At 34.8% G+C, this 25,162-nt stretch overlaps 1 protein-coding gene across 1 annotated transcript in view; it reads left to right on the forward strand.

The window, feature by feature from the left end:
- Positions 1 to 21,168, forward strand: part of LOC309874184 (uncharacterized protein C8orf34 homolog) — a 170,269-nt gene extending 149,101 nt beyond the window's left edge. The window contains exons 11-14 of the mRNA XM_082752128.1: positions 1,325 to 1,445; positions 4,451 to 4,953; positions 9,763 to 9,856; positions 21,029 to 21,168. Of these exons, the coding sequence (XP_082608254.1) occupies positions 1,325 to 1,445; positions 4,451 to 4,953; positions 9,763 to 9,856; positions 21,029 to 21,036 (726 nt within the window). The 3' untranslated portion in view covers positions 21,037 to 21,168. The remainder of the gene's footprint in view (positions 1 to 1,324; positions 1,446 to 4,450; positions 4,954 to 9,762; positions 9,857 to 21,028) is intronic.
- The last annotated feature ends 3,994 nt before the right edge of the window (positions 21,169 to 25,162 follow it).

Genomic DNA, 25,162 nt, shown 5'->3' on the forward strand with positions numbered 1-25,162 from the left:
GATTTTAAAAGATTATATTTATAGATTATATCCCATATAATAGTTTACTTCTGTTGAATTATGCTTAATTAAAAAAAAATCAACAACAAAAAACAAAATACAAGGCAGCTACAATGTTTGCAATTAAAGCAAATTGTTTGTGGGCAAAGACGATAGCAAACTTTTGATTTTGTGTACATCCTTTGAACCATAGTATGCTGACAGAGCCCAGCCAGGAGAGCACCACCACGTGCTGCAGCTCTTTGCAGGATCCCATTCATCCGCTGGTGACTTGGGTACAGTGCGGCAGACTGCAGCAGCAGACCTCTGTGTGCCTTCCCTAAATGGGGTCATCAGTTTAGGTCTCCCGCTTCTGCTTAATCATTCTTCTTTCTGCGATTACATCAGCTTAATGCCTTTGAAACCCTGGCCCCTCTCTAAATTTGTTTGACATTTACTGGAAGATTAAGAAATTAGTAAGAGGTAAATGATGATGAGACCACTGCATAAGCTTTATTTCTTTGGGAAACCAGAGAAAGTAAGACTCCCCCTACACTGCAGATGAAATGTTTTGCTGAGGTAATAAAGTAAAATTTGTTTCACATAGGCTGTTAAGAATGTTTTAATTAATGTTTTGTTCACTGTTTTTATAACCAAGTCTTATGGATTCCATCATATTCTTCTAGTGTATTTCAAGGAAGCATATAAAAACTTACTGAGTTTACCTCATAGCATTATATTTCAAAACCATTACTTGAAATTACTGAATGGGTTCCAGAAAATGCAGGTAACTTTTGAGTACCACAGCATTCAATAGCGAAATGATTGGGTAGGCGTTATGTTTGCCAGCATCTGTTCCAAATGGCTATGTTGCCTTAATGATTTAGTTGCTGTTCCTGAAAGGAGTACTTTTTGCAGTGATAAAATAGCACTGGCAATTTTGATTAGGAAATTGTGTGATGTTCCCAGAAGTGCTGCTTTGCAGAGATACTGTGCCAAATGTTATGGTAATTTAAAGTAAGTGCAACCCCCACTAAGTAACTGGAATTGCATAGAATGTAAATCATTGAAGAATTTGTCCTGTTAAGTTGTCTCAATGTGCTCGTGTGCATGTATATATTTGAATTACCCTAGAACTGTTGATTTTGTGCACCTACAATTTATGTTATTTAAGGTAAGAAATTATATTTTGTACTTTTTGCATATGAACATTATTTATTCTGCACAGTGTACCCCCACCAAATTCACTATTCTAAATGAGTTCTCATCCCCTTTTTAAAAATTGTTTTGCATATAAACATGAAAGTACATTAAAAATATTCTAATGTATTTTTATCTATGTAAGTCTCAGCCAGCTTGGACCCTGGATGCCATGGGTGTGAGACCTGGAGGTTCTCCAAGACAGAAACTCTTAAAGGACTCCTTAGCAGCAAAAGAACTTCAGACCATGGAAAAACATCTAGCTGGTATGTATGGTAGTAAGAGATAATAAAATGTAACTTAACTTCCTATGTCAGTATGACAAAGGAAAAGACAATCTTTTTCAGATGCTGATAGAAAATAGGTAAAAACTTTATTATTGTCCTCAATGAAGAATCAGATCAGAGGACTTCAGATAATAATGCTGTGTTTTTGCTTAGCCTTATTTTTTTCATACATTTGCAAAAGATGAAGTGTCTGTGGTATCAGCAAGTCTCCCTCTTTCTGTTCTTTCAGTAAGTGCAATGTAATCAATTAGTCCTATCCAATACTAGGACATCATTTAGATGCCTGACTTGTGACTTGGACTACCTGTGCAACGATGAAAAATAGTCCTCTGTCTCACATACACCTTCTTAAGGAGCTTGCCTTTCTCTTATGAACATGCTGTGTAAAACTGACTTTTTAACATTGGCACAAGTGGGTGCCTACAGCTAAATTAGTGAGTAACATCAACTGTCAGCATGTACCTAGGTACCCTGGTATTTGAAAACAACATTTTCACAAAATCAGATTTTGAAGCAATCAGTTTTCCTTTCCTTCCTTGCATATGGCTCAATAATACTTTTGTCTAAGATCCAGGCTCTTGTGTTACTGTATCTGTTTTATATCACATGTAAATGGAGTTGTGCTTTTTTGTTTGTTTGTTTTGTTTTGTTTTGTTTTGTTTTGTTTTCTCTTCCCTTTGGCAGTTAATTCCAGTAACTTGCCCATTTTGTTTGTTATACTCATTCTGTGCTCATTGCACACTTCTAGAATATATTGTACCACAAGTAGAACTTTTAAATGCATAAACAGTTGTGCATCTATACATAGTTTGTAAGTGCATTATGAATGATATCCTTATTCTGGCATTTCTGATATGCAAGTAAAATATCTTTGTGTTGCTCTGTTGTCTGCATTTTAATTTCCTTTAAATGACACTAACAAGGGATTTTAAAAATGCTAAGTCATAATTCAGTTCTGGTATTTACTGTGTATCAGATAATAATACCATGTGGCTGGAGATTTATATGTTTTGTTTTGTTTTGTTTTTCATTACTGTTTAAAAAGCTGTTATTGAAGGAAAACCTGTGCTAAATAAAACTGAACAATTACATTATGAAAACATGTTAATTATATGTGGAAAAATGATTAACATAAATGGTTTACCTGCAGACTTGTTTACTATATGAAATGAAGGAAACATGAGCCACAAAAATGTTTATTTAGCTGTTATTAAATCATTTAATATTCAGATATTTCTTTGCATACTGTATCACCATGGGAAAGTTAGAGGTCTGAATTTTGCAAAGACAGAAATCAGTTTAAAACAGGTAACCCACATTGTCGTTTATTGGCCCCTGGATTAGAGCCAGGCATCTTACAAATTCCAAAGTGATATGTATTGATTTTTTTAAAGCTTTATGGAAGAATACTTCAAGACATAATTATTTCAAAATGGAAATAATTAATTTTAGAGGCCAGTTTTTAGTAACATTATTGTAAGGTTGAGGTGGCAATTAGAAATATTAGAAACTGTGTGATAGAAAGAATAACTACATTTTAAAATTGGCTAATTGGCTAGCATCAGAACATTTAATTTTTAAAGAGTTGAAAGACACTTTTGTCTGAGGCTTTCACAACTATTTCATTTTTATCACCTTTATTTATTTTTTATTTTTTTTAGTAATAGTGTTTTAAATGTGAGGAATTTCTTGTGTTGAAGTAGTAACATGAACCTGATGTACCTTATTTTCCTGTTTTCAAAGTGCTACTTCAAACTATATTAATGTTGAAGGTGGCACATATTTAACTATTTTACATAAAATATTATTTTTATACGTATAGTATATCTATAATATTTTATATTATTTTTATTCTGTTTACCTGGTAAGAAGACTTGCAAGAAAATCTGATTTTCTGATATGCAGTTTAGAAAGTGTTTATTTTAGGACTTTAAGGAGCAAATAAAAATGAAATCCACATTTTATATATGTTCACTTAATAGGTGATTAAGTCAGTGCAGCCATGCTGATTTACAGCTTCTGGCTTGTACAGTTTGAAGTAAAATAACATTTCTTTTCTAAAGGTAAGCAACTGTCACCATCAGAATCAAATTACAGTAGAGTACATCAGTGAGAGGGAAAATTCAGAACTATTGTGTGAGATGAAATGAACTGCTCCATAAGGTTCTTGACATTTTTACTTGCAAGGAATTTTCACTTTAGTAGCTATTCTAACCTAAATTCTAACTTACCTTCAGCTAACTTTGTTGGATTTATGTCATTAGGAGCATTTATATGAATTACATGAATTCAGAAGATACTTTCCTCACTATACCTGAACTGTTACATTTTTAAATAGGATCTTGTTCCTTATAGTCCTCCTGTGTAGGGTAGGGACTGGAACACCAAATGGGAGTCAGCTTTCTCTCTTGAATTCTAGACCTTGGGGACCCCTTCACCTGCTGAGGCATTGAAGGCAGACCACAGTACAAAATTCAGATCCAAGCAGGATCACAGATCTAGATGTACTTGAGGTGAAGAGCCCCAGAGTTTTGTTTGGGCAATAGACAGTGAGACCAGAATCAAAAGTCTCATCTTGAACCAGTTTTGGATTGCCCTTCAGTGCGGCTAGGGACTGTGAGTTTAGTTCATAGCTCCATTTTAGCTTGATACTAATGAGAAACTGCAAAAGCCACAGAGAGAAAACTTTGATGAGATGAGAGAGGTTTTTGTAGGTTGTAGTGACATTTATAGCTAGATGATTCAATGAAGTGGCAATATCGTATCTCTGTGGGATAGATGTGTGTGCAGTAAATCAACTGTAAATAACTTCTGAGGACATGATCATGTGAAACTGTTAATTCTGATGCCTTATATCTTAAGGGTGAATAGATTTTCTCTCCTCAATTTAAAGTTGTCACTTATAGTAGAGAAAATCAATAAGAATTTTAAACCTAAGAGAAACAGAAGTTTTTTTGTGTGTGTTTGTTTGTATGTGTGCACAGATATTGAAAAGGACCTAGCACTATGGGAAGAAGCAAGGCTCTCAAGAAGCCCTAGTATCCAACACCACTGTTTAGTTACATCTGACCATCAAGGCAATCTTCAAGCTGCACAAGGCCAAAATCCAAGGCCTCAGGTGCCGCCTCCAATGGGGAAAAATGTTCAACTCCAAGGAAACAAATCACCACCGTTGCCCACTAACAGCCGAGCACAGGTCTCAAGTCTTGCAAACAGCCGGCCTCCAACACCTGGTGCACAAACCAACAGGTCATCGACTCCATCAACACCGGGAAGCAGACCTGTGACCCCAAACAGCTTGCTGTCACGGCCTCTTACCCCTAGTAATCAAGGAAATAAAGAAGGTGTCATCAATATGCACAGAAGCCGATCTTTGACCTCTAAGAGCCAAATGGGGAGGACCCTCAGTGCTGCTTCAGGGCTCTCTGTGCAAATGAGTGGAGATGTTGTTGGAACTGTCACTACTCAGAGAAGCAGTTTATCAGAAGTAAGATTTTCAATTTAATGTTTTTGCTACTATAACATGAAGATGAGATTGTGTTTTATGTTGAAGTAATATCAATATACTTAATGTAACTTACTGCTTTGAAAAAAAAACCTTGAAACATAATGAAAAGTAGCAAGGAAATACTGCACAGCTTTGAGAAGTACTGATGAGAGAATGTCAGGATTATTGCACAAATCATACTAAAACACTCATGCCCTAAATTATCCATGAGATCTGTAGGATCTTGCTTAATGCACAGCAGTTTTATTAGCCTTACAGTTTCTGAGATGCATATGTCTGGACTATTAAACACAACTTTATCTTTTTATCTTATCTTTATGATTCCAAGGTATTTTATTCTCCTATCCTCCTGCTGCACTGACAGTGCATAATATTTCCTTGGTCTGCTTTTTTTTTTTTTTTTTTTTTTTTTTTTTACATACTGGAATGATTAGTTAGGCATCTCTGAATGGACAGATTTTCTGAAACACAAAGCTGAATTTCAATGAGAAAATGTCCAACATTGCTGAATCACTATCTATCACTATTGTGCTTGTTAGCTAGACTAATTCAGAGCATAAGAACTTCCTGTCTTATATTAATGGCTTTTATATGATTAGTCTTTGTATTAAAAAAAAAAAAAAAAAAAGAAAAAAAAAAAGAAAAAAGAAGTTAAAGTACCTTGTAAATTTTGAGTGAGTTCTCCTCTGCTAACCTTAGCTGCCTTAAAGATAACATTACTGTGTAGGCAGTGGAAATAAAAGCACCTGTGAAAGAATAACCTTGCTGTCTATCTCAGATACATGCCTCACTAAGGTGATTTTTTCTCAGGAAATGCCAATCCTTCTATATTGACCCGTATATTTAGCAATGGAAAAAAAAATCCTCATTTTTGTTTTTGAATGGCAGTGCATTAATCTCATCACTTGAGCTAGTTCTTCATCCAGCTTAAAAATGGCCAAAGGTGAATACGGTCAATATATTTTCAAGCCAGAAATTTGAAAAAAATATGTAATTGTAATAGAAATCTTTTTTGACAAAATCATCCATCCACTGTTTGGAGGGATGGGTGTGTTTGTGTGTTGAAATTTTCTCACATACCAGAGAATGAGGATTGAAGTTCACTTTTTTTTTTAACTAAGAATATTCAGAAGAAATGAAGGGATTCATTGTTTCTCACTAGACACATCATTTTTTTCGGACTTCACTGTAGTCATGTGATGCCAACTTGGATTATTGTCGTACAGGATCCTACAAGTGCTATGTGATGAATATTTAATCTCTACCAAGGGACAGCAACTCTTTCAGTCCCTTCTGATACTTCCCGTAACAAGACAGGCAATTAAAAATGCTTGCTTCCACAGCCTTTCTGTGGTTTAGTAATAATAATCTTGAAAACCCATTTCATTTGCTGTGATTTTTTACTTCTGTTTCTAAAACCCCAAACTTTGCTGATACCTCTTATAATAGTGTCTTGTTATACATTATTTTAATGTGTACATATGTTTGTCTCAAGTACTTTAAGAAAAGAGCAATATCATGTTTTAGAGATAGAATAGCATGTCCAGTCTCATCCAGTAAGCTCACTGTAAAGCTGGCATTAAATCTCATCATTCCTGTGCAGAATCGTATCCCCTGTTATGATCCCTGATAGAAGTGACAAACTTTTTTCTTTCTTCATCACTGGGCACAATAGTATTGGCTGCTAGTCCCCCAGCTCAAACCATATTAGTCCCTTCCTGACAATCACAAGACCTTTGACTTAATGGAAAGTTCTCTTGGGACCAGCTCTGATTCCAAGGGGGAAAATGGCTAGTATCACATGTTCATACTGGTGAGCTTCATCTATCAAGCTGTAGAGCCCTCAGGTCTCAGAAACTGACTGTTGGAGGTCTGGCCAATCTACTGCTGCCAAACTCATGTTTGAAATGTTACACTGGAAACTTTGGGAGCTCTTTTAGCTGTCTTTGTCCATTCAAGTTCCTGCTCACTTAGGAAAAGACAAGTGGGTAAGGACAGATCATACCCAGAAGGTATCTCTGTTCAGTAATATGTTTTGCCATGTTAGAGGTGTCCCTCTATTTCTGTCCATGTGATTTCTCTTTGACCGTGGAGAGAAATTTGGAAAGTCAATGGAAGCTATGTGAAGAACAAGAAAGCTCTTTCTTTGTACTTTTGCAAATTAAAAATGTATGAAACTAAAAGCTGAGACTGTAACTTACTTTGCAACTTTCATTGTAGGTTTTGTATCCCCTTCCTGTATAAAAACAGCAAAATAAAAGAAGAGAAATTGCCTTTATTTTTCTTACAATTACGGTGTTAACAGGAAATTTCCATTAGATGTGAATGCACTGTGGCTATATTACCAACCTTATACAAGATGCTGTGGTAATATTTTGAAAAAAAATCTGCTTCCTTGCTCTCATGTGGCATTAATGGAATTAATCAGTACAAAACTGATCTATATTTGATGAGAATATGTCAGTTGAAAAGGAAGCAGATACTGAGTACCAGCAAAGTGTTTTATTATAAAGAGCTTGAATTTAAAAAAAAACAGGTATGAGTGGACTTACAAGGTGCATGCTGTCACTTTTTTGGTTATCAGGACTTCTAACATATTTCTCAATGCCTTATCTATGCTTCCTAGTCTGTAATGCGTTTCAAAGATAAGAAGTCTAAAATACAAAAGCATTCAAAGTACAATTCAGAGTTCTTTATAAGTTTTGATAAAGTTCATGCTATAGCTCAGGATGATTTAATCTTGTTATAACGCAAGTCTTAAATAATTTGGCAAGTACTTAACATATCAGCTGTGAAGAATTTTAATTTAATGCTCAAGACTTATAATGTTCTGAGATTTTGTGGACAAGTTTCTGCCTCTTGGCACACATAATATTACAAAGTTTTAACAGGTGTGTTCCATTATCAGCTCTGTTCAAGGCTGAATTGAATTATAGCAAAAAATGCTACCTAGAGAAATAGTTTTATTATTTCTATAAAACTAATAAATCAGGGTTTCAAATCCTTTTGCAGAGATACCTTTATGAATTTACTGTATCCTTTGGTGTTTTGTATAAATTGACAAAGGAATGTTGAATCCTGCTTATCTCCTTAGGATGGATGCCATTAAAGTGACACAATGCTGTGATAGTTATCAATAGCTGTAAAGATGAAAATACTACTGCCTCCCTTGTTTGCCATCTCGTTTTCTCAGCACTTGGAATTTTACAATTACTTTTTTCATCCAGACAGTTTAAAGTGGTGTTCAGTAATATTTATGGGTCTGTCATTGTTAATCCTGGGAAATTTCAGCTGATTTGAACACAGCACTGGTCTCCTCCTAGTCACTGGTGTATAGAGCACAAGTCATAAGGACTCTCTTTTTGGTCAGGTACTTCCATTCTCTTGTACTGCCTGGCTCAGTTCTTCATTCTATTTTTGGAATATTAAAAAGCATGCTGACTAGTGTGAGAGCCACTTGCTCCTTCTGCAAGAATCCTACTACATGAACCAAACCCTTTCCCCATTTCAGTGCTGTAGTCAGCAAGCTTCTACTTTTCTTGAATAGAGAACAGTTTAAAATGACATTACATTTGTAAGGCCTGGGTCTGCTGCCTGAGCTTCATGTTGGGTCATTGCAGCAGTTTTTTAGAATTTTTTAACAGATTACTAACAGAGTTAACAATTTGCTTACACCAAGGTAGATCTCGATTGAACAGTCTTCAGTTTCCAAGAACTGAGTAAAACAAACCTAGTTTATATTTTTAAACCAGATGACCTACCAATAAACGTATTGTTGGGCGCTATGAATACATAGATTCTTGAATACTTTGAGTAAGTAGATTCTGATTTTCAACAGGTGTAAAATGAGACAGGGCTGGTAGTCCCCTTTTCTGTTAGGTGCTTATGAGAATCTGGCCAGTAATTTTATGATATCTGGCTGATGTTTGAGTTAACTTTTGGAGACTCAACTTGCATGTCTGAACTACTGTTGGAATGAAACAATGCATTCCACTCTCATCTCTTACCTTCAATATTGCAAAGGAATCTGTCATAGTATTTTACATGTGTGTACATGCTTACATGAATATGCGTCTACGGAAAAATATTTTTATATACATACATATATACATCATGTAAAAAGGAGATGATTGTAAAACATTTTTAAAAAGCATGTATTCAGCTGGATATGGATTATTAACCATGTATAACATTTGTATTTTGATGCTTAGAGTTTTATGGTATCTTGGAGACGAAAGTTTCCATAGCATTTTTCCTTCCTAGACTTTCTCCAATAAAACTATAGGTTCTATATCAGGTTGCAGGTCCTCATTCTTATGGGATTGAAAACAGTGAAAATTCTGACATATCAAAGTCTTGTTTAAGCAAATGATTCATGACATGTCTAAGCATGGTCCAAAAACTGTAGGGACAGATAGAATATCTGCATTAAGATTTTATTCTGTGTCACTGTATTTCTAAGATGAGCATCTATCTATCTATCTATCTATCTATCTATCTATCTATCTATGGCCATAGTAGATTCATAAATAAAGATTATTTTTTTTTCCAGAATAAACAGACAAATAAACAAGAATTATATTAAAAAAAAAAAAAAAAATCTAGGGAATTTGTATACTCTCTACATTCTGCTTTTATTTCAGAGAAAGAATTTTTTATTTATTTTTTAATTCAAGGGCTTTTCCTCTCTAGTTAATTCAAACTAGAGTGTTTGCTACAATCTTCATTTATGTAGTACCATTCTGTCATTCTGTGTCACTTTATCTAAAATAGATCTGTTTGTGGCAGGATGAATTCTTACAACAGCTTCAGCTTACTCATCAGCCTTGGATATTGCCGAGTGACACAGAAAGTGAAGGAGTGGAAGCTGACCAAGACAAATGTAAGTATACTTGTTAGGTGATGATAATATGTCAAAATAAATAAATAAATAAATAAATAAATAAATAAAACTTTTAACTTCCCTTTTACGTCTTACCAAGTCCTGCAAAGGAGTAATGCTTGTTCAGAGATTTTCTCATAAGTAGCAATTACTCATTTATTTAATGGCTGAGCTTTATATGATTAATTTCCATAAACTTTCCTACAGTCACTGAGCATTGACAAAATGATCACAGACCAGTTTACCCAGCTAAGTGAAACAATTTGTACTGATGTGTTAAAGTAGTTGTTCCAGAGAAATAGCATGAAGTTGAAATAGATGCTTTGTGTAGTAAATCTGTATTGACCTGAAAAAAAGCAAAAAACAAAACAAAACAAAACAAAACAAAACAAAAAAACCACACACACACATAGAAACTCAGCAGCTCTAAAAGGTAGAACCTTTTTCCTCATTATTTCTGGTTTGTCTGCATTCTTCTGAATTCCTCTGTATGAAAAAAAAAAAATTGTTCTCAATCACACAAGTAATCCTTAATTTCCTACACTCTTTGAAGCAGTTATCTAATCATGAAAGTAAAGGTCAGCAGGATCATAACCTAACTGAGAGAACAAGTAACAACAAGTAGCACACTATAAATCACAATACTTTCAAACTGTAGCAAGTTGTATCTGACTACAAGGTACCTGTAAATAATATTGCTGGAAAAATTAAATGTTTTTCACATTTTCTTTTTATTTTGCAGTTGTTTTATGATCTGTAAGGGTGAACATACAAACTATTTCCATACATGATATACTTAAAAAGAACAGGTGATTTAATCAGCATATTTAGAAAACTTAATATGTGTGACTAAAAATTCCTTAAACATTCCTTAAAATAAGAAAAAGACAATCTCATCATGGAGTCAAACAGTTGTGTATGGGATTCATGGTTAATGATAATCAGGCCAGATAAACAGGGCATATTTTAAAATTATGCCACTTCAAAAAGATTTTTTCTATTCATATAGCAGTTTCACAAATCCATAAATAGCCCAAGGTTTGACTCTGAAGTTTCAGTTTACATACTGAGATACTGAAGGACATGAGCTATTTTTTTAACACTAGTAGTGTTAAAATGAAGTTTTATGTATTCAGCTGATTTTAGTCCAAAGTTGGTAACTCTGGTTTTGCTTAAATCTGAACCTACCACTAGGGCTGAAGCATAAGTGGCCAAAGGGAGAGCCTGTTTGGTACCTGCCCTATCTTTGGACATGAATTTTCCTCTGTATTTTTCTCTAATGAATTTACAATCCCACCAACATTTACAGGACTGGCTGCACGTACATGGACTGGTTCTAAGTATGTGATAGGGAGACGGATGCTTCAGGGCACATCAGATGTGCAGCAAGTGTTTACTTGAAGCTGCTGTACCTGAATTGTGTGGGTGAGGGCATTTCTGAGCATCCAAGATCCTGTGCTATAAGATTTCAAGAATTCTGGGAGATAGTTACCATTGCCAAGTGTGAGAGAATAGCAGATTATAGGTTACAGTATTAAAAAATATCAGTCCTGTCTTCAGATCAATAGAGATTATACTTGTCTGAGTAATAATGTTTGTTTTTTCTGGATCTGAGGGCACCAAGAATAAAGAAGGGAAATAAGGTAACTGTAAATTACAGTTTCTTTAGCAAAGAGAGATCTGCAGCGGTAATCTACTCCTCTGAGACTGTATGTCTGCATGGTTAACTGCTGCATCATTTCTAGTTGGTTGGTCTTTCTACTAACATAACTAAAGTAGTAGAACAAGGATGTTTATCAGAGCAATAATTCATGTATCTGAAATCTAATACGATTAACGTTATTGAAAATAACAATACTACCTTGCCTATCTGAGGGGGTATGCTAGTGACATAGGCAAGCAGAAAGTGCAGAACTGCCAATGCTGGCAAAGAGAAGCTGGCAGTTCCCAGTTGTAAAGTGGGGTGTCAGGGAGAGGCTTGGCATACTTGCTGATGCCAGTGCTTGCAGGCAGAGCAGCTGGCAAGATTGTGCATCATTTTTCACTCTCAAGTTAATAAATCTGTGTGGATGTTGGGTGCATGTGATTTAGTGTTGAGGGGCCCAGGAGTTCATAATTTATGAGTCTTAGCAGAAGAGCTACAAAATTAATCTTTACAATAGCAACACCTGTTCTTTGACTCAGCTTTTAATAAATTACATGTGGATAATATTTACCACATTCTTTGACTACTTTGAGATAATAGCAGCCAGGTGTAAAGCTAGTTTTTGGTAGTGGAAAAACAATGCAAAAAGAGAAGATATTTGAGTCACCTTGGGTTCTTTTAAATTAATACCTTGTGGTTAGTGTTCTACAAGGAAAAGGATGAAAAACTTGGGGAGGGGGAGGAGGGAGAGTACCACTTTCAAATGAACTCATATTCAGGTATTTAAAGAGGCTACTTTCAAAGCCAATAAATGATAATTGAAAAGATTTGAATCACTTTGGCATTTCAAAATCTCCCCATAAGCATAATTTGCAAAACAGGTACAACAGCACCCACCTTGTCTTATGGAAATGAGATCTAGGGTCTCAATTCATAAAAATCAGACTTTACTTTCTAAATCCTTTAGGCTCTCTGACAGCATCTTAAAAAATTATCCTTGTCAGTAAGATCCAAAGATAACTGGAAGTCAATCATTCTTAAAATTTCATATGAATTATAAGAAAATTTGAAATCAAATAGGTACTCATATAAAAGAATATGAATGATTACAGCTAAAAAGATTTATGTTAAAGAAGGAATGAAAAACATTGTAAGAAATATTGCCATTTTTTATCATACCCTCTCCTTCATCTTTTTGTGCTTAATTATGTTTGCAGACATATGTCAGAAAGAGAGATAGGTGTGTATTTTTTGCCCTTGTAATATAAATGTTGTGATTAAAAAATAGGAACCAACACACAATTTAAGTACTTCTGTTATTTAATAAGGAAATCTCTTCTGCCTGCTAGATGTGTTATTCTTTGATATTCTGTACATACTGAGCAAAGAGGAGTGAAAAATATCAAGGCAATACGATCCAAAATCAAGGATTTGTGGCTGTTCTGTGATTTTAGTGTCATTAAAAAAAACTGTAGAAAGGGACTCATGTTTTCTTCCTTAGATGTCACTCTGGACACTTCCCCATTGTTACCTTTAGTAGTTTGCTTGTGTGCTGATTCTCTGCAGAGAGTTTTCAGAGGATGCATAAAGATCATTCTTGGAAAGAGAAGGGATCTGGAGAAAATATTTACCACTTTCACAATGCTTCAGTTTACTTTTGCCAAAGAACTCTCATCAGTTTTCTTCTTTACGGGGTACTGATGCAAGGAAACAGAAGAGCTGCATCTACAATCACCAGAGCATTTTTCAGACAGCTTTTATGTGAAGTTTCAAGGAACTGGCAAGAGTCAGCTTGAATTTTCCCTTGGGAACAGGCCCTAGAAATATTGCTGGTTGAGAAATTCTAATGCATCACCAGCTTCCAAGAACCTTGAAAGGACAAAGGCAGTCTTTTGCTGTAATTTGACCTACTATCTGTAGTCCTGGAAAGGACTTGCTGCCCAAGGGCCTGAGTCTGCTTTCTTGAGTAAGTCAAGAAGTAACCCTCAAAGCAGATTTTCCCAGGCTCAAGAGCCCTGGACAAAGAAGATTCATACACTGACAGTCAGTCCATTTGGCAGATGTGCACAATAGGTAAATAAATTAGGCTGTTATGGAACTTGATAATGGGTCAATCCATATTAAATATATACATATTTGTGTGTGCGTGCATGTGTGTATACACACATTTCTTGACCTGGTGTTGTTAAGGCATGTCAGTTGCGTAATCATTGGCATGGTAAGTGGTTGGCTACTTACTATCAATTCACCCTAATTTCTACTTTCCAACAGGAACAGTAGATACTCATTTCTAGCTCAGCTGACTGGATACAAGTCTTGTAATCTCACCTACTGATCTGTGGCAAGAAATTAAACATTTAACCACTATGCATCTGCAAACTGTCTACTAAGTTTTTGCAGTGGAAAGTCAACTGCTAACAAGTAAAAGCTGATTGTTGGGAAAAAAAAATAAATTGTTATTTCCACACCATTCATTCTCATACTGGTCTTGAAACACTGAAGTCAAAGGCATTCTACCAATGACTTCAACAAGTATTGAGTAAAACATTCATTTTCCCATTCTGCACAAATGTCTGCCTAAGAAAAAGGCCCCAAAATGAAAGTTTTTTTGTAGAATCAGGAAATTCATGCCATGTTCCAGTAAAATTGCAAACTTTACAATTATTGACTGTGGGTAAAATTCCTTATGATGAACAAATCCATACATCTGAATGGTTATTTTTCTTAATAAGTTATGAAAATAGGTAGTCCCAAGACTTGGAAAACTGCTTGATCAGAGTTGATAAAAAGGAGAATTTTGCTGCTGGAATCTGACTGATGTGAAAGTTTCCTCTTACTAGAGCCAGATACCACTCAGTATGAGTAAGAGTAACAGAATCAACCAGGCTTAAAGCAGAAACAGTTGATTGACACCTTTATGATATTAACACACATTCCTGTCAGTCAAATTCAGCTGTTTGTGTTTGTATTCTGCTCTGAAGCAGTATTGAAGCACTGAAAATTTTCAGTGGATAAGGCGAGGCTAGGACTTTTTCTCAAACAAGTACACTAGATATATGACATAACAAATGTATTAGTTAATTACATGCCTGGTTAATAAGAACATATGTAATATGTATAGTTGGAGACTTCTCCCAGTGGTTAGTAAATTCACAGCAAAGAACTTTTTTCTTGTCCTGGAAGTGAATCTGTGTTCAGCTTCTGGGAAACTTTAATTTGAGATTCCACATTCTTTTGGAGAAACTTACTGGTATATTTCTTCCACCAAATATCTCAAAGGTGGTAATATAAACTGCAATTTTAAAATGTCAGCATGTTTTATCGCCCCATCCCATATAGCCTTCCTATGGAGTGCCATGAAGGTTTTGTGTGCTTGGTTTATGAGTCGTTTTCCAAAATTTTCTAGACAGTTCCAGGTCTGTTTCGGAAGCGGAATACCAGTCAGGATTGATTTCCTTTAAATAGAATTTCTTCAGGCCTGTTGGATAGCTAGATGTCTTGCAACACCCATAGCTGAAGCTTAACCATTTCATAGCTGAAGCTTAACCATTTCAGCTTTTGGAATCTGAAAATGAGAGAGAAAACAATTTTCTAGCCTGGAACTTTTTCTACTTGTATTCAGTTATTTATAGATAGTGAAATAAAGTAAAGATTGACTTTATTTCAACCAGTAGTTACATCACTCTCGAAAAGTTAGGGGAGAGTTCAAATGCAGCTTGGGACAGTTGGAATCAGACGCAAGGTTCCTAATTTAATTGAATGTGCTGTTATGGCCTTAGTTCATGTCAGTTTGTTTCTACTATCTAATATTTGGTTTAATCTTGGAAAAGTTCCCATTGAACTAAACATTTGAGGGGAAGGAGAAATTTTCCATTGTAGTGAGAAAAAAAAATCTTTTATTTCAGTGCAAAAAGCTTTTTTTTTTCAGAACAGGTTCCAAACTCAACTATATATTTTTATGCAACTTGCATTATTATGGTAAACTTAGATTGCCAAATACATTTAACGTTATAAAAGATGACACTGTAATTTTTAAAAATGACATAGAGAATTATCAGGACACACATTAGGTAAATTAAAAGCTGGCTTACCGAGGAATCAAAACATAGAGTTTCTAATGGGAAGATGTAGATGAATGGGGCTCATTAGTGCCTGATAGGTTTAGATAACCAGTGGGAAGGAGAAGTTGAAGTTATTAAATGATATGAATCCCCTGATATAATGGCCACATTCCAGTAAAATGCACTTTATTATAACCAGATGAAATATATTTGAACCAAATAAAATATATCTGGCTCCAGAGAAATATATCTGTCTCTGCTGCAGAATAATGAAGCTTTGTCCTGGAAGGCAGTGACCTAATGGATTTAGGATGATCACAAATGAGAGTGAGCTCTCAGCATAATGCTGTAGTAAAAAAGGGTAGATCACTCCTTGAATGTCTAAAAAGCTAAGTAACAAAGCAATTACTCAAAATAGTATCACCTAAAATCCACAGTTTGGATTGCATTAAAGATTGGAATTACTTGAGAGATTACAGAAGGTGATAAAACATGACTCAGGGTTTGGGAAAACCTATTAGAAGTTTGCCTCACCTAAAGGCATTCAACTAGGAACCTAGGAGATAATATCTGTAAATAGATATTTAAGTAAGAAAGATTTAACTCTTCAAACTGTGATGGAGGAAATTAATACTGTGTCTTAGCAGCCAGAAGCCCTAATCATTGTAACCAAAATTTAAGGGAGGCAATGAAGTTGGAGTCATCAACATGTGGCGACAGGGCTTTCTAAATGATAGATGTTAGTGTAGTTGGAAATTCTGTAGACAGTATGCAGGTATGTGAGTGATCAGACTAGATGATCACAGCTGGAACTTTTTTTCTTGATGCCTGTGAACAGACTTTTTAATTCTCATGGAGAACAGTCTGGATGTGTAATTTTGGTTACCTTCCTGGACACTGCATGTTAGGCATCAATAAAGGTGAGCAGGAGTTAATGATCATGAGTGTACATTTGTGCTGCTTTAATTTCTTCAAAAACTGCCTTATATTTGAGTTTTCACACACTCAAGGTATTTCTCAGTCCTCCCAACAGTAGCTGGTTGACATCACGCTATTACAAACAAACAAAAACCCCTTTTTCTTTACAGATTAAAAATATATTTTCTTACAAACACTTAAAAATGTGCATAACTGCATTTACATGTATACACATTTTTGTGATTTTATTTTATTTTATTTTATTTTATTTTATTTTATTTTATTTTATTTTATTTTATTTTATTTTATTTTATTTTCCCCTTCCCCCTAATGATTTTAAACAACAAAGGTTCCCTGAGTTGTTTTTATTATCATCATTTAGTCTTTGAAGTAAGGGCTGTCCTTAGTGATTCAAAAATATAAAACAGAAAATGTAAGAGTTCAGATTAATATTGACCATAATAATTACAATCAATGTAATGCTATTAATACTTTATTTTGCTCTACACAGTCATACAAGTCTGTAAATACCATGAACATAATTTGTACTTTGAAATTTTTAATTTTGTGAATGGTATTAAATGAAAATGTACATCATATAGTTCTATAAATACTTTGCTTTTTATTTTTGTTTTGTTTTGTTTTATTTTTGTTTTACTTCAAAAACATTGACAAGTGGGATTCTGAGCTTTTAGGAAAAAAAATTGTCCAAATTTTTATATTACACAGAGTTCTATGTCTTGTATAAACAACTTTGGATAGATGTATAGGTAAATTAATAGATAATTATTCCTGCTCATCACTCCAAATCCGTACTGAACTTTATTAAAATTGTGTTCCAAAATAAGAATACAGACAAATATTAATTTACATACATTACAATAAAAATACTTTTTTAGCTGTGTATTGATATAGCAGCTACATATATTGAGCAGAACTTGTATTTGAATCATAAAGAAGTATATGTTTTGAAACACAGCCTGTTTAATATCATTCTGTTAGAAGATTAGTCTAAAAGGTCAAAATCAAAATAATAATTGCTAGGAAAGTAAAGCTCTTTCTCTAACATTAGTGAAAAAATTTTGGAGAATAAAATAAACTGTTGGTTTTGCTGAATAATCACTGGCAGACAGTTAATAAGGCTAGCCATTACTGAAAAGAAATGTAAACTTTTAATGGGAGTGCAGTCTAATTTGCTGCATGTTGATGAAGGAACTTTAATTAAGTCACTTTATTGGGTTTTGACTATATCAGGTTGATAGACTTTTAGACTTTGCTTTTCCAAAACACCTGTTTTGTTGAGTGAACATAAATTAAATATAGCTCTTAGTAAAGGAATGCAACGAACAAAGAACTGATCTGGTTGAAGTATCATTTAGCAAAAATAGAATATCTTTACTCAGATAATTCAGTCCTGTGTTGCGGCTCAGCCCTGTGGCTGCCCTGACATATGAGCTGCGTGAATCAGGAGGAGCTATGGACAATATCTGAGAGTCTGACAGTGGTGAGCTGAATATGCTTCCACTGACATTTCAACCAAAAAAAATGCTCACAAAAATACCCACAGGGTTCTAGTGAAGACTCAAATGGTTATAACACTATGAAAACTATGAGGTACGAAGTCATCCTATGGAACTGCATCTGGCTTAGAAGGGCGTATCAATGAACTGTTCGACTTGAGGACTACTCTGCAGACTTTCCAGCTGGAAGGAACTGGCCATTTGTTGTCCTTCATATTACAGAGTATTGGAAAGAGCTAGGAATTGTGCTGATGATCTCATTTTTTCATGCCTTTCTGGATTCCTTTATTTGCCATACTGGCTGAGTGTTTTCACTACAAGCCAAGAAGATCTTGCTGCAAACCAGTGTGTACTTTTTATTCCATTTAATTGTCACAGCTATTGTTAAGAGATGTAGACCCCATTCCTCTTTCACCGGTGCCTTGTGTAGTCATTTACAACAGGACAGAAAGAGCATAAAGTAGCCATGAAGTATTACCAAAACATATTGGACATGTTCTACACCTACTTTTCACTCAATTTTCTTGAATGAAAATGACTCCATGAAGTGCAACACCCAGGGAACAGCAAGCAGGGAGAACATCCTTTTGCATTAAATAAGGCCTTGAAAGGCTCTTGTCTCCACAGCTGACTGATGGATTCAGCAGATGGGATCAGATTGCTGCAGAAAACAGAAAAAAAGTAGGATGATTGACTAATCCCAGGGTACAAAAATGACCAGGAGTTGAAAGATCTATGAAAGTGTGTTTCTTGTGTTGTTGTGTTTTGTGTTTTTTTTTTTTTTTGGTTGGTTGGTTGGTTTTTGTTTTTTTAATCCATGTATTCTTCTGCTCTAAAAAATATTAACACTCCTTATTATCTAATTGCTGTAAATGTGTTTTACAAGGCTGAGATTCATTCTAAGCCAAAACTGTATAATTTGCTCTTTTATCATGAAGAGGAAGGATTTCAAGTTCAAGTAGCAAAAACTCTGATGGAAAAGGTTAAGATTTTGTAATGAACTCATAATTGACTGTTCTTGAGCTGTCAGAGAGCAGGTCCATGAATGTAGAGAATAGGGGAAAGAAAAGAGGAACGTTGATCCTTGATGTGTGACTTCTGTTCATTTTGGTTAAATCTTGTTTGGCAATGTGTAATACCAGCCTAAGTGTTACAGCAGGATTTGGGGAATGCTTATGTTCTCTGTGTCTCATTTCCCTGATCTTTGAAGTGCGATGATGAAATGTGATAACTGACAGCAAAGCTATGAGAAATCACCAGTTAATGTTTCTAAAATGTGTCACAAGTGTAGGCCCCAATTCTGATGTCTCTCTGCATTTCTTTCTGCTGTGATTTCATTAACTTTAAGATGGCTGTAATGTTTTCAGTTATGTTACTCAAGTAAATCAGTGGCTTGCTGCTTATATTAACCACTTCTAAATCATTGTCATTCTTTTTTATATTGGAAAAATCAGCCTGTCAGGGTGTGACCCATCTCACCTAACTCCAGCTACATAAAAGTGAGGAAGTATAGTCTAAGCTATTTGCACTCTGAAGCACATAGGAAAAACAAAGGGACTTCAGAGGGTAGATAGAGATCTGTCTTGCTAGGGGACTGATAAAGCTACACTGAATGGACATCCTCAGGGTGTCCATCTCTTGCATCTCCAGCCTGACTCCTCTATCTCATGTCAGCCGAATAAATTTAATTTCTCATCAGTCAAGAATTCTATAATGTATATAGGGTAACATGGAATATATTTTTTGGCTAGCATCCCATTTCCTTCTGCAGCTAAGAAGACCACAGTCTCTGTAGTTTTTGCAGATAACAGTCATGAGAAGAATTTGCAAGTGAAACAGGCTTATATACATTTGCTTTTCTTTTTCCACCCTTAAGACAAATTTGTTACTTAAAGACCAAACTGTGACAATGCTTGTAACTCTGCTAAATGAAGTGTCTCCAAGGAAAACAGTTGTTAAACATTAAACATAAGTGATGAAAAAATATATATAAGGTTAATAAAGGGTAAGAAATGTTGCTAAGATTTCCCAGGCTTTATTTCTTCTGTTTTGTTGCTGTTTTTTGCTTGTTTTGTTTTTGCTTCATGTGTTTGTTTGCTTTTGATGCAAAGGTTTTCATGGTATGTGCCTTGCTATGTTGAATATCAGTACAGTATGTAATATAAAATCCAAGCTTATCACCTGGCAAAATGAAACTTAAAGATCTTGTTCCAATTGTACTTTGTTGGTTACCTAGAGATAATAGTTTGTTTCCTGCAAAATGTTTTTAATCTCCCAAAGGAAAGTTGCATATTTATATATTCAAAAAAAAAAAAAAAAAGTGAAAAAATGTGAAGTTGCTATGCCCGATTTCCTTCAGTGTTTAAAGATGACAAGTTGAAGGCTTCTAAGGTAACTTTATGCATTCAGCTATGTAATTAAATGTGGTTGTAAATTTCCAATTTACAACCCTAGTTTTCCAAGTGGATCCATGTAATAGGTACAGTTATATCATTACTCTATTTTTACAAACATTTGGGGAGAGGGGTGCTTTACAGTCAGCAACATTTGCAAAACAATCTATTTCCATCTGCATGAGTAAATATTTGTAAAAGCTAAATTTCCATTTTGCTTTGGGGAAGGTTTTAAACCTGAATACAATCATAAATGAAAACATTACTATCTCAGCTTATCTGATTCATTATATTTACCTATTACAGTCACCTATTCTGTTTAATGCATTTTTCAACATTACTCAATTTTGCAGTTAGTATTATTTTTACAAAGCAAAACCCTCCAAATCACTGAATAATTGGAACAAATAATGTAACTTAAGAGGCTCTGGTTCACTTCTGAATATTTTAGTAATGAAAAAGAATCAAGATTCATCAAAATATTGATCCAAATTGTTTATTTAACTGTGAAGTCAGCATTATGGAAAACTTTTACAAAATGCAAACACAATGAAGGATTAGATTTCTCTTTTATCATATTTTGGTGTACATTAAATTTTAGCCCTAACTTCTGTGTTTTCTTTTTGATTTCACAGGTTTGTGAAATCAGTGGGATTGTTGAAGAACAATTTAATCAAAACAAAATTACGGTGATCAAAACTACACCTGAAAAAAATGCTTTAGCTTATACATAATTTTAAATAAAGTTATTTTTCTAGTATCAGCAGTACATAAGTGGAACCACTCTGATATGTGGATGCTGTAATGCACTGAGTCAGAGTGGTGCATTACATATGGTGGTACAGTGGCCTTAGGAAAGAAGGGTAACTGTTGCCTTTTAGTATAAAGTTACTGTAATGTTTTTGTTTAGTTTTTACCCCTGTTATTTTGGATTGACATTTGATAAACTAAACTCTGCCTGACCAAATAAACTTTACGTAGAGATTTAATGTATTTTAACTTGTCTAAGGTTTTCTACTCCTTATATTTTTGTAAGCTTTACTCTTTTTTAGATTAACAAACATGAAAGTATTCACCCACATCTGCCAATATGTATGTCCCATTCAGTTCTCACAGAGGACTAGCTGTTTGCTCATAGTCACCTGCAGAGAGAGGTCAGAAGAGGGGGTGAGTGAAAGAGTGTGTGTGTGGGGAGCAGAAACAGGTGTTGCCTGTGTCACATAGCTTTGTATGGAGTGTGTCTACTTTGATCTTTAAAACAAATGAAGACTGTTAAAAAAAAGGAACATATCAATAACGAGTGGAGCATGCATGCAAAAATAAAGCACTTAAAGGACTTTCATATATATATGATTAAATATTATTTACCCATATGGATTACTGAAACAAATTTGCTATTTAAAATAGGCTAACTGGTGTATGCTGTGTGCTAGGAAATTTAGATGCTTTTGCACAGACATCAAATTAAGGGACGTGGCAGTTGCATTTACTGATTTCATTTATCTGTTAATTCTGTCCAGTATGTTTTCAGTTTCCTTTGTCTTCGATTATGTATGCTTGGTTCCTGTATCTTAGACATAATAATATAATGAAATTGCTTGCAACTATGAAAAAAAAAAGAGTATGACAAACCATCTCTTTGTTTAACAAATAAAAGTGAATTCTCTGTCATGAAAGTTCCATAGTGTGAACTTTTTTCCTTTCTCACATACAGTCAGTGCTAGCACGTAGAGAGTATGGTCTGTCTTGGTCATAAGCAAGTAAAATGGAAGATACCGCTGTGCTGCATGTGCTTGCTCTTATATGTATCATCATAGCATAGACTTCCTTTGTGTAAAATTTTTCACATACTGGAAACACACGGGAATAGTCCCTTGAGTTCATTGCAGGATGGGGTTTACTAATTTGTCATCAGTAATGAAAATCGATTATGCTGTGTTTATTTCCAATATACCTGAAGAATCATTTGCATGTGGAAGAATATAGTATCATTGATAAGTTATATTTAGTCATTTTTTGTAGTAAAGCATTCTTGTAGAAATAGTATCTCCTTTTCAAGGGTTGTATTCGTCCTTTGTGGCCTGCATGTAATATTTTACCTTGACACTAATGAAAAGTATAAAGTAGGTTTCCCTGTTTCTTTCTTTCCTCCCTTCCTCCCTTCCACTCTTCTTCCCTTCCTCTCTTCCTTCCTCTCTTTCTCTCCTCCTTTTTTTTTTTTTTTTTTTTTTTTTTTTTCCAGCTGCTTCCATTATTAGCTTAAATTATGAATATATTTAATCCCTGGGAAAAAATATCATCAATTTCAGTGGAACTGAGATTGCCCACAACATTTTGAGAAAGAAATTAGGATTTAGCAGCATCTTAACTCTAGAATTTCTTGCACTTTTGACCACATAAGTGCTTTTGACCACATAAGGCAGAGGGGTTTCATTAGGAATATGTCTTCTGTTTTGTGTTTTTTTGTTTGTTTGTTTGTTTTTTGTTTTTTGTTTGTTTGTTTGTTTGTTTGTGATGTGTCCTCAAACATAAGACAGGCTTTATACTTGAAGACACTGAGCACAAAAAAAAAAAAAAAACAAAAAACAAAAACCTTTTCAATTACAGATACAGTGTATACCATCAGCACTCAGAATAATTAATAAGTGTGCAAGTGTCATGAAGTACAACAGGACGGGTGACATTGGTAGTAGGGTGATGGCTGGACCAGAAGATTTTGGAGGTCTTTTCCAACCTATTTCTCCAATTCTATGGTTCTATAACTTTTGAGTGGTCCAGTTGTAAATGTTGTGAAGTCCTGAGCTACTGAAATCTAGCTTTTCTTGGGACTCATTGCTTTTCTGGGACACTTTCTAAGCTGAAATGTGGACAATAAAGGTGGAAGGTGGACATGGAGATTATATCCTTTTTCTTTTTTTTTTTTTTTTCTTCCTAGTTCTCACAATTTTGACACAATCTCATGATTTTTGCTTAAACAATTGTGGTTGGCCTTACTCCCTCTAAAGTGTATGGAAAGTAGTCTTGGCTGATAATAGCACTCAGCCCAGAAACCACTGCTGACATTGTAGAGGAGAAGCAGCCACCTGGTACCCTGATGGCAAACAAGCTGGCAATGAAGCTTAACAGGGCAGCAGAACTCCAAGGAGGAACTGAGAAGCACTTAATAGGAAAAAAGCAGCTGGTCTTAGGGGCTGGGGAAAATAAACAGCAGCTGGGAAGGCCATGCAGAAGGCAAGTGTGATAAACTTGTTTTCACCTTTGAGTGGTGGGAAGCCTTACTCATTTTCAGTTTGACCTTTTTGGCTTCAGGAAGCAGTTTCCATTTGTCAGTTGCTTATGGAATAAACTCTGCCTCCATGGTGCCTAATTGAATTGAGAGTCAGCTGTGTGAGTTCTTCTTGTTAATTCTTCTCTAGTTGTTTGGCAGGAGTATCAAGGTGGTGTTTTTGTTTTGTTTTGTTTTAACTCTGCACCAGGCACTTCAAAGTCTTCACAAAAAGTTCAGAATAAGCTGTGTAGAAAAATGCTTCTCTCTAGCTGTATGAAACGGAGTAGATACAATGCTCTTCAGAAAGATACTTCATGGGTCATTGCTGATGTTATTTAATTACAGCTTTTTGATGGAAAATGAGCCATGATAAATAGATTATTTTTTTTTCCTAGCCATATGTTTACATCTTAGTTTTTAAAAGCATTTACTAATGCAATGATGTAAGGAAGTTGTATTCTTAATAGTACTTGTTAATGAAAAAAATACAAATGTTATATCTCAGTTTATGAAAATGCATGTAGCTTGTCTAATAAGCAGCTGTCTTTCTTTCAAAAGCCAATTTATTAAAAAAAAAAAAAAAAGTTGTTATAGCCATATGAGTTTCTGTTCCTTCTTTTTAAGAGCTTCACACCCTTAATGCATTATCTGGATCATTAAAGGAACCGTACTATATCTCTATTCACTACAATAACACAATAATATTAATAGATTCCCTTCTCTACTGCTCATATCAAGTAATTTTATCATTTGGCATGCTTAACGGAATGACTTCTCGCTAGTCCAGTGTCTAGCCCTGAGATTTGTAGGTCTAGCTGAGGGAGAAATGGGGAAGAAAATTTCTTTTCAGAAGTTATTAACATACAAACAATTTATCTGGGATATCATGCAGTGGAAGATTTCTCTGAGCAAATCCTTATCTTGAAAACTTAAGCAAAAATTTAAAGCCATTTACATAGCAAGCAGCTGTACTGCTCACATACAGTATTAGCAAAAGCTTTTGGCCCTGTGGGAGTACGCTTCCTAAAAATGTGGCTTTATTTGCAGCTTAGGTCTCTTTCTCCTGAGTCAGTAATTACAAAAGAGAGAGGGAGATTTGTTTCCCGCTCCCTGGAGTATTGCTTCAGGTATGCCTACATTTCAGCTACAGAGGTAACTAGCGGAAAGAAGGTGAAATCCTATACTGCAACATTTAAACTCGGATATATACGAACAAAATGAAAGCTAACGTGTTTATGTGACAATACCATCTCATTGCTCTGGCTGTATGTGGACATACTTTACATTTATCTGAATGATCTATTAATGTAAAATACAGAAAAGCTAACTATGAAATTATCATGCTTCACATAACTTTTTATGTCTAGTTCCAGACCGCTTCCCACAAAAAAAAAAAAAAAAAAGATGCCTAAAAGTAGACATTTGGAGGCAGATAGCTCTTCCTATGCTTACAGAAGCTTGGTTCCCCTTTGCTTGTGGCCCTTGACTCTGTTTGGATTAG

This window comes from Aythya marila (assembly GCF_965140915.1).
Source record: "Aythya marila genome assembly, chromosome: 2".
Taxonomy (NCBI): Eukaryota; Metazoa; Chordata; class Aves; order Anseriformes; family Anatidae; genus Aythya; species Aythya marila.